The 13,015-nt window shown below is 39.7% G+C and overlaps 1 protein-coding gene across 3 annotated transcripts in view; it reads left to right on the forward strand.

Moving 5' to 3' along the window:
* The window catches only part of abl2 (c-abl oncogene 2, non-receptor tyrosine kinase), a 36,475-nt gene that overhangs the window by 13,409 nt on the left and 10,051 nt on the right, over positions 1–13,015 (forward strand). Inside the window, exons 1-8 of one of the 3 annotated variants that reach the window (XM_082188104.1) lie at positions 2,279–2,613; positions 6,535–6,699; positions 8,707–9,002; positions 9,092–9,364; positions 9,784–9,868; positions 10,177–10,354; positions 10,494–10,678; positions 10,789–10,941. In XM_082188104.1, coding sequence (XP_082044230.1) covers positions 2,544–2,613; positions 6,535–6,699; positions 8,707–9,002; positions 9,092–9,364; positions 9,784–9,868; positions 10,177–10,354; positions 10,494–10,678; positions 10,789–10,941 — 1,405 coding nt within the window. In that variant the 5' untranslated portion in view covers positions 2,279–2,543. Of the gene's footprint in view, positions 1–2,278; positions 2,614–5,019; positions 5,714–6,534; positions 6,700–8,706; positions 9,003–9,091; positions 9,365–9,783; positions 9,869–10,176; positions 10,355–10,493; positions 10,679–10,788; positions 10,942–13,015 lie in introns of those variants that run through there. The other 2 variants (XM_082188103.1, XM_082188102.1) reach the window with 2 other exon arrangements.

Below are 13,015 nucleotides of genomic sequence, written 5' to 3' on the forward strand. Positions count from 1 at the left end.
ATTTAGCATCTTTTCATACTGTACATCATAATGTTGTGACATTTAAATACATCTAAATGTACTTGCAGCATTTAAAAAATACATTAGATTTAATGTTAAAATAGCACAGAATTTTAATATAGTCCTTTTTTTTTAATGAACTTTCATTTTAAACATTTTCCTTTTGCTTTCCATAGAAAAATAGCAGCATACAGATTTGGAAGAATCCGCTTGCAGCATTTAAAATTTAGAGTTTTTATTTTTTTATTTTTTATTTCTCAAACAAAACAGTATAGTTTGAAATATCAGGCAGAATTTTTATATCTGTGCATCTCCACTTTAAACATTTGTGGTGCTGCCTTTGCTTTCTACTAGGTTTCCATGGTACCTGGGCTTTTGTTAGCCTGAACTTACTAATGAAGCACCAAAGTGCACTTTGAAGTTATATTGATTGTAAAGGAATAGATGTTGAGATCAGGATGTTCTGTCCATAAGCTGTGTTAGTTGAGAGCAGCTCCAGTCCGAGTGCAGAGGTGCTGGTGCAGCTGCTATAAGCCTGGCTAAAGCCCAGCACAACAGCTGCGCTAGACTCCCATCAGGACAAGGCCGTACAGGTCAGTCTGTTCAGTATGCCCATTCACACGGCACACACAGCACTCCCCCAGCTGTCTCACAGCAAAGCTTCTGCACACAAAGACACACACAGAACCCGCACGTGTGCTGAGGAGCACACGCAGGACAAACACATGCAGCCACGCGACGTGCCCTACGCGGGTCAATTGCTAGATCAATCAGAAGTGTTGCATGAGGGTGAGCAAAGTTTGTGAATGTACAGGGCTTGTCATTTCTATCTATTGGTTGGTCGGTCTGTCTTTTATCGATACACATCGGATCAGGTGTGTAATCGATGCTTTGTTCCAGGTATTTTATTTATTCCTGTGCTGCCACAGAGAATTTTTATTTTTTTTATCCAGCAAACCTTTTGCTTGAAATTTAGCTTTAGCGACCCAAACTCAAAGCATATGCAGAGATGGTGTTCGTTAACCGAGCGGCTGAGATGCGCTCCATGCATGTAAATAACAACACTTCGCTATGAAATGCTTTCCAAATGCACGTTATTGGAAACCCAAACAAACAGCACATGCTGAGAGTGAGTTTGAGTGGAGCAGCATTTACTGTGAACGCTGGAAGAAACACATAACCTATAGAACAAAGTGCCGTCCTTAACTCAGAAATACACAGCGTATTTATTAATTTAATTGAATCGCAGCGTTTGTGATTTCACAATAGCACTATTCTATATTTAGATTTTTAAATGGTCTTAATACATTATGCAGCCTTGGCTGTCTAATAATGCGGTTCATGGATTCTCGTCCATGGAATGCGCCACTTTCGGCAATACCTGTAACCTTCAACCATTATTATTTGTTTGACACGCCCCCGACTTCAGTGTGTGGCTCTATGACTGTTGGTAATTGTCTGGCTTTCATGTGTTCTTGTTTTTGACATGACTTGATGGTCTTGTCCATTAGACTTGTCGGTAGCTGGCCTCTGTAGTCTAAACATTAAGACTTGAATCTTTTTTATTTCTTTATGTTTACATACGCCTTTTTATTTTTCCAAGCAGACGTCATATCTGCTAGCAAGAGGGGTTGTTATCTTGCACCCCCGCCAGGGGTGGTAGTGGCGCAGTGGATAAGACACATGCCTTTGGTGTGAGAGACCCGGGTTCGAATCCACTGTGAGACACCAATGTGTCCCTGAGCAAGACACTTAACCCCTAGTTGCTCCAGAGGCGTGCGACCTCTGACATATATAGCAATTGTAAGTCGCTTTGGATAAAAAGCGTCAGCTAAATGAATAAATGTAAATGTAAATGTCATATACTCCAGTGTTTCTAAACTCCACCTACCAGAATTATTATTTTTTTAAACACCTTATTAAACCTTGTCCTGAGGACTAGAGTTGAGAAACACTGGTCTAATCTATTAACGTCTTCTGTGCTGACAATTTTTTTTCATGAATGTTGAGATGTTTTTTGGTGTATCTGAATAATTCCGCAATGAGCATCCAGTCTTAATACATTTTACATGTTGCTCTGAAACTCGAGGGTATGTTTAATTCCGCACCTCCATGCTTTTCCAGCCTCTCCCATGAGGGATGTTGGGTAGGCAGCACACATGGTGTAGAAATGGAACCATCTGCTCATTCCTCTACCCCCTTCTGAAACCAACCCCCCCCCCACACACACACACACGCCTCCCCTCGCAAGACATCCAATAAAACTACCCTCAGAACTTCAATCTTCCCGTATCTCACACAAGCACATGTGGGCATTTCTTACTCAAGGCAGTTGGCATGGAGGCCCACAATCAAGTCGGACTGGCATTCCGGCTGCGGGGTTGGAAACTCTGAGTTCGGAGCCGCACCAGCAACTCTGAAATGATTCAACCAAGAGGAGCGTGTCAGATTTTCAACTCGCTGTCTTGTGTGAATTAAACCCAGAACCTGAGGATTGGGGGCTAAAGTGTTTTGCCATCAGCCCTTGTACTGGAACTGGGATCATGTACTGGGAACTGTGGATCAGTCAGCTGACCAGGACTGGGAAGCACTGCATGCTAGTTAGGAATAAAGGTAGGGCTACAAGTATCTGTGTGCATATGTGCCTGTGTGTGGCGAAGTTTGCCATACAGGCCTTGACTGTCTCAGCTGCTTGTTCTTGCTTGTTTATTGCGTTGTGTAAGACCTGGCAGAAGACCACCCTTTGTGTTGGCTTGGCTTGTGTCTTTTATGCATACTGATTGTTTTGAGTTAAATGTATTATCTTGTTGAACTATTGATTTAATTTTGCCCATAAAATATACATTTTTAGGGTTATTTGTTCACTTTTGTCTAATCCAGTATGTGCTTGTTTCTTTAGGGATTGTATATGCTTCATATTGACAGTACGAGTTTGTGGGTCTTTATTAGTGATGTCCAAAACTACATAAAATCAACCTATTAATTGATGCGTTGCTCAAACAACTAGTTTACTAACTGGTAGCTCTGTGCTGTTAGCCTGGTTTTAGGTTGTACTGTATATGCTAAGAATCAGAACATTATATTTGAAATATATTTTTCTTAGCATATACCGTATTGTTCAAAAGTTAAAGGGGTGGTAGCCTATAATGCCCCTTTTCACAAGATGTAAAATAAGTCTCTGATGTCCCCAGAGTATGTATGTGACGTTTTAGCTCAAAATACCCCACAGATTATTTTTTACAGCATTTTAAAATTGTCCCTTTTTGAGGGTGAGCAAAAGGTGTTGTTTTGTGTGTGTCCCTTTAAATGCAAATGAGCTGCTGCTCCCGGCACAGAGGGCGGAGCTTCAAGAGCTGGTGTGTGTGTGTTAGCAGCTCCGATTACCTCATGATTACCTCACGATTCTGTCATGATAATCTATAAATCGCTTGTGGGGGAACTGTTGTAAGATGCCTACAGAGTGACATGCAATGCATTTTTGTTACGTACTGTATTGCATGTGAAAAAGATGGATACTACAGCTTGAGCAGACTCACAAATGTGCTCGTCTACAACAACTCCCGGGGGCGGGGTTTATGTAAATTTAGGGTTAGTGATGTCACTAACCCGGAATGTCGTGTAGTCCCTACCAGCCGTTTGTTGAAGTCCTTAAAAACGATTTCTTTAAAAGCAAATATCTCCCTTTGCTTTGAACTTTGAGCGTTGTAACTTTGCAGATTGTTTATGCTCAAACAGCAACATTAGACACTAACTAACGTTAGAAAAGTTAAATCATAATTAGCCTCCCCTTTAAGGATTTTTAAAAAGTTTTTGTACTTACCAAGGCTGCATTTATTTGATTAATATAGTAGTATAAGAAGTTATATTGTAAAACTGTAAAACAGTAATATTGTGAAATATTACTAACATTTAAAATGAATGCTTTTCTCTCTTAAAATATTTTATAGATTTATTTCTATGATGAATTCGCTGCTTTTTTTGCAGCCATTATTCCAGTCTTCAGTGGCCCATGATCCTTCAGAAATCAGTCTAATATGCTGATTTGGTGCCTCCCAGTCCTGGTGCTGTTTAATATTTGTGTGGAAACCATGATAGATTTTTTTTCCCCCAGAATTCTTTGATGAATGGAAAGTTGATGAATGAAATAAAACTTTTGAATGGAAGTTTAACATTATAGATTTAATTTAAATTTGTAGTGTTTTATAATTTTTGCCATTTATCGGTTAACAGTCATAACAATAATTATAATTATTAATAAAAGTAATAAGTATTACTTTATTGATATCAGCCAGAATAAAAAAATGTGTCCATCTCAAGCGTGCCGCACAAGCCCTGAAAAGTGAAGCCAAAACGTCTCGATCGCCCCCCGGTGACTGGTCCTAGTATAGGTAATAAACCCCGCCTCCCCGTGTTATTCAACGGGACTTGAGACCAACTAAACAATTTAATTACACTTCAAATATCTTTTTTCCGAAGGTGGTTTCTGTCATTTACTGTAGTTTTTATCACACTGATGTAAATTCAAGTGTTTTTTTGTTTTTTTTTAAACAAGTTTGTTTTTAGTTAGTTATTTGATGCTATAAAAACGGTGGTGTGATATCATGATTGACAGCTGTGATTGACAGGTTCTCTGAGCGAAGTAGTCACTGAAGCACCAACAGACTTTTTTTCGGGATCTTCGGAGGACTGAGGAGATTGGAGCTTTAAATTTAATATCTAAATTTCTATAATTAATTATTTCACACCGAGAGTGAGGGCGGGGCCTTGATTTCACAGCTTTACTTCCTGCTCACTACTGCGCAGGTCTGGTCCCGAAATCGCTACTGCGCAGACTCAAGCCCCAAGATGTCAGCGCCATATCAGGACACTGGCGGCTTCACTTCTCACCAATGGAAGAGAGCGTAGGGGTGTCGTCCTTATTTTTTTACAGTCTTTGGTCCATCTAGTTGGTTGTTGAAGGACTAGTTGACCATTGTGAAACCATCCATTGTATTTATCATGATGGACTTGCTGTTGCTGTTGATTTTGTGATGCAAGTTGAGGATTAATAATTTGGCTGTTGCTCTTGCCAGGCATTCAGCATATGAAGTTGGTATGTTAAATGTAAGTACCTTGAGAATATGGCAATCATATTATATATGAGATTCCGTGGTATTGCTTTTTGATACCACCCCTGCCCTGTACCATGGTAACACCACCACATTAGTTTTGAAAAGGTAAACCTAATCAAGCCAAATCTTGCAAGCAAAATTCGTTCTCTAATGATTAATAAAGCGAGCTTCAGAAGTATTTTCTCCTCTATCCTTCCCAAGTTTTGTCTTGCCACTCTTTTCCCTAAGGAAAGGGGCAGTTGCCCAGACATGCTGTGTGTGTGTGTGTGTGTTTGTGGCTGGTTGACAGCTGTAAAGGAAGACCAGCATACGCAGACATGCTGAAGGCGTGGAGACTCTCCCACAACATTTTTCCAACCTCAAAGCAGTTTTATGCTCCTCCCCTGCTTAAAATCTTGCTTAAGAGTCAAACCCTTTCAGATAATATCAGAACCCTCACCAAATCAGGTCTGTGTTGTATTCCGTGTGAGATTATATATTAATCTAGTGCTGCTAGATTATGCCATTGAAGACCCTGCTGTCCAGCAGCAGTTTTGAGGAAGAGAGGGCCAGGCTGACCAACCAGTCCAGCCTTCAGGATGTGGACCACTATTGCTTCGCAGGTAGCCCTTTTTTTTAAACTGGCAGGTCTCATAGCCAGTGCTGAATGTCAGTGAGTTTTATGAAGGATTTCAGGTCGAGGGATGTGTATTATTTTTTATTTTTTTTTATTTTTTTGGTATGGTCAATGTGGAAGCTTTTACTCAGTCAAATTATTTTCTCTTGGGGTTTTTCCAGTGTTCATCTGCTTTTCACAATTGGAAGTGTTTGGAGTATTTCTAATAGATCAATACTTAATGTTAACATGGCAAAATGGATGTGGCAGTGTAGTTTATTTAAATATAGCCATATATAATGAATGCAAAATGTTACCAAATATATTTGACTGAATTCAGGTTGGGACACTTTTTCCAAGTCAACTCAATGTCCCAATCACTCTGAATTCACCCTATACCATGTCTATTTAAAAATACAAATACAACATATTCTCTAATAATACTTTAAATCATTAAACATTCATTAAATCAATGTCAATCAACCTTGTCTAATATAGCCTTTGTATAATGATTCATTGCTATTTTGTGTAGCCTTCGTGTATTGTTTGCACAAATGATTTTTAAAAAAGCGATCATTGTTCTTAAGTCAGGTTTGATGTAAGAAGCAGTGATGCCACTTTGAATCACATTCCTTGTTTTCACTCTGCGTCATATGGTTGCTGTTTCTTCACTTCTTTGCTCCCTCTCCACCTTGACGTTCACTTGTTGGTCACCTCTCTTATATTGCTTCATTTTGCCCTTCCCAGAGGCTTTGTCTCATTTGAGATGTCACTTATGTTTCCTGTTACTCATGTAGCGTCGTCTTTATGTCTCTTTCTTCCTGACAGAGGCCCTGCACAGGCCGTTTGGACTGGACTCGACGGCACTGACTGAAGCGGTGCGCTGGAGCTCGAAGGAGAATCTGTTGGGTGCTGCAGAGAGTGACCCTAACCTCTTCGTTGCTCTTTACGACTTTGTTGCCAGTGGTGACAACACGCTGAGCATCACGAAAGGTACGATCGTCAAAAAGGGGACGAGTGTGGTTGTGCTTGGTTTCATTGTTCACTTTGTACACAAATGAAAAACCACATTGCATTGGTAGTGTAAACTCAAATGTGACCCTGGACCAAATTTAAATACCTGGAATAAACAAAGCCGGAGAGTGTTTTCACAACCATTATTGATAACTTCCTCCCTCTTTATAACAAGGACACCATGCTATTATCCTTCCTCTTCCTTCCATCGTTCTCCTTCCTCTTTTCTTTACTTCAGATCTTTGTTGTTCCTCTTCCCAGCAGCACTTTGTAGGATCAAAGCACAAAGAGCCAGGCTAAAAATGAAAACGGAGGCTAAAGTTTGTGTTTTATTCAGCTGAGGAGCATGAACACATGGGCACCAACCTGAGCCATATGCACTAACGCCCACAACTCTTTCCAGCGTGTTGTAATAGACTTTGGAACATGAGTCTCAGATGCTCCATGCTGAATGGCCACTGCTAACGCTAATGTCTGTTTTAAAGTGTAATCCCGTCAGCTGGGTGAAAAGCAGGTGGGTAAACACAGACTAGCCAAGAGAAGATAGTTCAGAGAGAGGGAGTTAGCAGCTTGCACTTTCTCTCTGAAGTAGCCGCTAATGGCTAGTAATGTAATGTCGTCTGGTTGGCACCACTGCGCCAGTCTCTTCTTGTCTTGTCGCGAGAGCCTTGTTGCCGCGCCAGTGTCAGTTTAGGATTAGCAAAAAACCACTTGCTGTCTGAAAGCTAGTGGGCCTGAACTCTGTTTCCCTGACATAATGAGAGCGCCCTCTACTGGACCAATGCTTGATGGGATCACAACAAGGTGAAGGAACAGCAGGACAGCATAGATAAAATAAAAAGGATGCATTAAATTGATCAAAAGTGACACTATATGACATTTATAGTTCTACAAAATATTTCACGGTTTCCACAAAAATATTGCGCAGCACAGCTGTTTTCAACATTGATAATACGAAATGTTTCTTAAGCAGCAAATCAGCATATTAGAATGATTTCTGAAGGATCATGTGACACTGAAGACTGGAGTAATGATGCTGAAAATTCAGCTTTGTCATCACAGAAATAAATTTGATTTTAAAATGTTAAAATAGTAAATGGTCATTTTAAATTGTAATAATATTCCACTATATTACTGTATTTTTTATCATATAAATGCAGCCTTGATGAGCATAAGTGACTTCTTTCAAAAACATAAAACAAAATCAAAAACTTTTGAACAGTAGTGTATATGAATATAAAAATATTTTTATATAATTTTATTATAAAAAATGATGTATAATCTTTTATATTATTTAATTTAAATTCGGCAGCAGAAATACACAAACATGCTAAAAAGGGCCTCCTTTTTAATTTAAATTTTTTCAACAGCACTTTGACAGCGTAAACGCAGTGATTCAACACTCTGGAGAGGATTTTTTCTCCCTCGAACTGCTAGACGAAGCACAGCTTAATGGAACAGAACACAGGACTCTTGAGATGTTTTCAAAAGTGCTTTTCAAGACATATCTTGTAAAAAATACTATTTTTAACTTGTGTAGCATCTTAAAAATGTGACAAATGGCGTGATGCAACCAAACATGTCCGTCTAAGGCACATGTATTTGGGGTTATTAAAAAACAGTGCAGTACATCAAATACTAGATTGATTTATCTTATGTCATAATTGTCACTTCGCTGCCGCCACTCCCAGGTGCCCTCAGGATTTGTTCAGATCTCAAAATATTTGAAATACTTCGAAATAAGACACTGTTCTTCTTCTTGGTCTGAGCTTATATGGCAAAATAGATGTGGATGTTTTTATAGCTGAACGATGGACCTGTTATGGCTTGCATTGACTAATCTCTCTTTACATTCCATTCCACTCAGGTGTATTGACATGAACAACAAGGCTTTACATTGCTGAAACATTAGTAAAACATTGTGGTATATTTCTCATACATCAATGTTGTATCTGTCTCACACTTGCTCATTTTTTTATATTTCAGGAGAGAAGCTGCGAGTGTTGGGGTACAATCAGAATGGAGAGTGGAGTGAAGTGCGTTCGAAGAACGGCCAGGGTTGGGTGCCCAGTAACTACATCACCCCCGTGAACAGTCTGGAGAAGCACAGCTGGTATCATGGGCCCGTGTCCCGCAGCGCCGCTGAGTACCTGCTCAGCAGTCTGATCAACGGCAGCTTCCTGGTGAGGGAGAGCGAGAGCAGTCCTGGCCAGCTCTCCATCTCGCTTCGCTACGAGGGACGGGTCTATCACTACCGGATCAACACCGCCTCTGACGGAAAGGTAGGGCTGCTTTCACTTTACTTTGAAAGCAAAGCTCCTTTTGCTTTAAATAATTTACTAATTAAATTCACTCTTCTCTTCTGTCTCAGGTCTACGTAACAGCTGAGAGTCGTTTTAGCACGTTAGCTGAGCTGGTTCATCATCATTCCACAGTGGCGGATGGTCTGGTAACCACACTACACTATCCAGCTCCAAAATGCAACAAGCCAACCGTCTACGGCGTCTCTCCCATCCACGACAAGTGGGAGATGGAGCGCACCGACATCACCATGAAGCACAAATTGGGCGGTGGCCAGTATGGAGAGGTGTACGTCGGAGTTTGGAAAAAGTACAACCTCACTGTAGCTGTAAAAACACTAAAGGTGTGTGTTTTGTTAGATCATTGTTTTTCGTTATGGTAACAGTAACTATTTTACAATATGGTCCCATTAGTTAACATAGGTAAATGCATCAACTAATATTCACAAAAAAATAACTTTTAATTGTTAGTAAATGTTCAAATAAAATGAACATTAACCAAGACTAATAAATGAGTTAGAAGTATTTTTTTATTGTTAGTTCATGTTAACTAATGTAGTTAACTAATGTTAAGAAATGAAACCTTGTTTTAAAACGATACCCAGAAACAGTTTATGTGGTGTTGTGTGCCACCAAGAGGATGTTGATTATATTGCACTCATGGATTTCTGTTTTAGGAGTTTTTGTATTAGATTTTATATAGATTTTTGTATCGCTTGTTATTCTATACATATTTATGCTGTTATATCACTTTATCCTAAAGGAGGACACCATGGAAGTCGAGGAGTTTCTGAAGGAGGCTGCAGTCATGAAGGAGGTGAAACATCCCAATCTAGTACAGTTACTGGGTGAGTATACTAGGAATGTGCAAAACCAGCCCATAATTCCCTTTAATACAGATATACATTCATACATTTTCATACATGGTTGTCACGTTTTAGTTCTTAATACTGAAGTTATGTCATAAAAACTGGGTAAAAACAAAAGGGTATCACATATAAAAACGTACATAAAAAGGTATCAGATATAATGTATCTTCATAAAAATCTGTCATTTTGTGACAAAAGTCTGATTTGATTATATATTTGATTTTATATATATATTATAATATACATATATACTTGCCTAATTGGTTAGTTCTGATGCCCCCTTCTAGGTGTGTGTACACTGGAGCCTCCATTCTACATAGTAACGGAGTACATGCCTCACGGGAACCTGCTGGACTACCTGCGTGAGTGTGACAGAGAACAGGTGAACGCTGTGGTGCTGCTCTACATGGCCACTCAGATCTCCTCCGCCATGGAGTATCTGGAGAAGAAGAACTTCATCCACAGGTGAGCGTAGTTCTTCAGACGTCACTGGACTCTGAAGATGTAATTAAAATTCCCCTTTTCTCATTGATTACTTTATTGTTTTAACTTTTCTTAAATCCTGTTGAGAGATCTCACTACAGCTTGTCCATCTCTTTCTCAGGGACTTGGCAGCTCGTAATTGTCTGGTTGGAGAGAATCACGTGGTCAAGGTGGCTGATTTCGGACTGAGCCGTCTGATGACAGGCGACACTTACACCGCTCATGCAGGTGCCAAATTCCCCATCAAATGGACAGCACCAGAGAGTCTGGCCTACAACACCTTCTCCATCAAATCAGACGTGTGGGGTCAGTTTCTTATTTCATTTTGTCATGAGGATTGTGTGTTGAAAGTTCTTTTACGCTATAAAGAGTTATGTGTTGCAGACTGACTCACTTATTTACTTCAAACTCCCCAGCTTTTGGAGTTTTGCTTTGGGAGATTGCGACGTACGGCATGTCTCCATACCCAGGAATCGACCTGTCTCAGGTGTACGACCTGCTGGAGAAGGGCTACCGCATGGAGCAGCCCGAGGGCTGTCCCCCTAAAGTTTACGAGCTCATGAGAGCCTGTGAGTATCAATGATAGTGAATTTCGACACTCTATTTATAGCTTTCACTTAATAACATAAAAGAATATTTAAAGTATAACATCATTAGTGTATATTCAAATAATGTGAAGTGTATATACACTCACCTAAAGGATTATTAGGAACACCTGTTCAATTTCTCATTAATGCAATTATCTAATCAACCTATCACATGGCAGTTGCTTCAATACATTTAGGGGTGTGGTCCTGGTCAAGACAATCTCCTGAACTCCAAACTGAATGACAGAATGGGAAAGAAAGGTGATTTAAGCAATTTTGAGCGTGGCATGGTTGTTGGTGCCAGACGGGCCGGTCTGAGTATTTCACAATCTGCTCAGTTACTGGGATTTTCACGCACAACCATTTCTAGGGTTTACAAAGAATGGTGTGAAAAGGGAAAAACATCCAGTATGCGGCAGTCCTGTGGGCGAAAATGCCTTGTTGATGCTAGAGGTCAGAGGAGAATGGGCCGACTGATTCAAGCTGATAGAAGAGCAACTTTGACTGAAATAACCACTCGTTACAACCGAGGTATGCAGCAAAGCATTTGTGAAGCCACAACACGCACAACCTTGAGGCGGATGGGCTACAACAGCAGAAGATCCCACCGGGTACCACTCATCTCCACTACAAATAGGAAAAAGAGGCTACAATTTGCACGAGCTCACCAAAATTGGACAGTTGAAGACTGGAAAAATGTTGCCTAGTCTGATGAGTCTGGATTTCTGTTGAGACATTCAGATGGTAGAGTCAGAATTTGGCGTAAACAGAATGAGAACATGGATCCATCATGCCTTGTTACCACTGTGCAGGCTGGTGGTGGTGGTGTAATGGTGTGGGGGATGTTTTCTTGGCACACTTTAGGCCCCTTAGTGCCAATTGGGCATCGTTTAAATGCCACGGCCTACCTGAGCATTGTTTCTGACCATGTCCATCCCTTTATGACCACCATGTACCCATCCTCTGATGGCTACTTCCAGCAGGATAATGCACCATGTCACAAAGCTCGAATCATTTCAAATTGGTTTCTTGAACATGACAATGAGTTCACTGTACTAAAATGGCCCCCACAGTCACCAGATCTCAACCCAATAGAGCATCTTTGGGATGTGGTGGAACGGGAGCTTCGTGCCCTGGATGTGCATCCCACAAATCTCCATCAACTGCAAGATGCTATCCTATCAATATGGGCCAACATTTCTAAAGAATGCTTTCAGCACCTTGTTGAATCAATGCCACGTAGAATTAAGGCAGTTCTGAAGGCGAAAGGGGGTCAAACACAGTATTAGTATGGTGTTCCTAATAATCCTTTAGGTGAGTGTGTGTATGTGTGTGTATATATATATATATATATATATATATATATATATATATGAATTAGTTTAGTTTTTAGTTTAAGTTTATTTGAATAGGGGCAAGTATGTTACATAAGCTCATGTTACATACTACAACATTTTAGCCGAAGCTAATTCTCAATGTTAGTCCCAACCATGAATGACACTAACTAAAGTGAAAGTGACATGATGTCAAGTGATGTGCCAAGTATGGTAACCCATCACCACAACCCATGGTAACTACACTATCATTCAAAGGTTTGGGATCAGGTTTTTTTTTTTTTTTTTTGGTTTTTGAAAAAACATCTCTTATGCTCACAAAGGCTGCATTTATTTGATCAAAAATACAGTAGACAGTAATGTTGTGAAATATTATTACAATTTAAAATAACTGTTTTCTATTTAATATATTTTTAAATATAATTTATTACAGTGGCAAGGCAGAATTTTCAGCATCATTACTCCAGTCTTCAGTGTCACATGACCCTTCAGAAATCATTCTAATATTCTGATTTGGTGCTCAAGAAACATTTCTTATTATTTTCAATGTTGACAACAGTTTGATTGATTGATTTTATTTATGGATCAAACCGGTATAAAACGAAAGAAACAATAATCCAAAAGGATAACATGCAAAAGTAAAAATACTTATTTCCAGCATGGTCCTTGGTGTTACACACAGTTAAACAATAAAAAGAAAACACAGTAGACAAGAGGAGGAG

This window comes from Leuciscus leuciscus, assembly GCF_965113295.1.
Source record: "Leuciscus leuciscus genome assembly, chromosome: 13".
Lineage (NCBI taxonomy): Eukaryota > Metazoa > Chordata > Actinopteri > Cypriniformes > Leuciscidae > Leuciscus > Leuciscus leuciscus.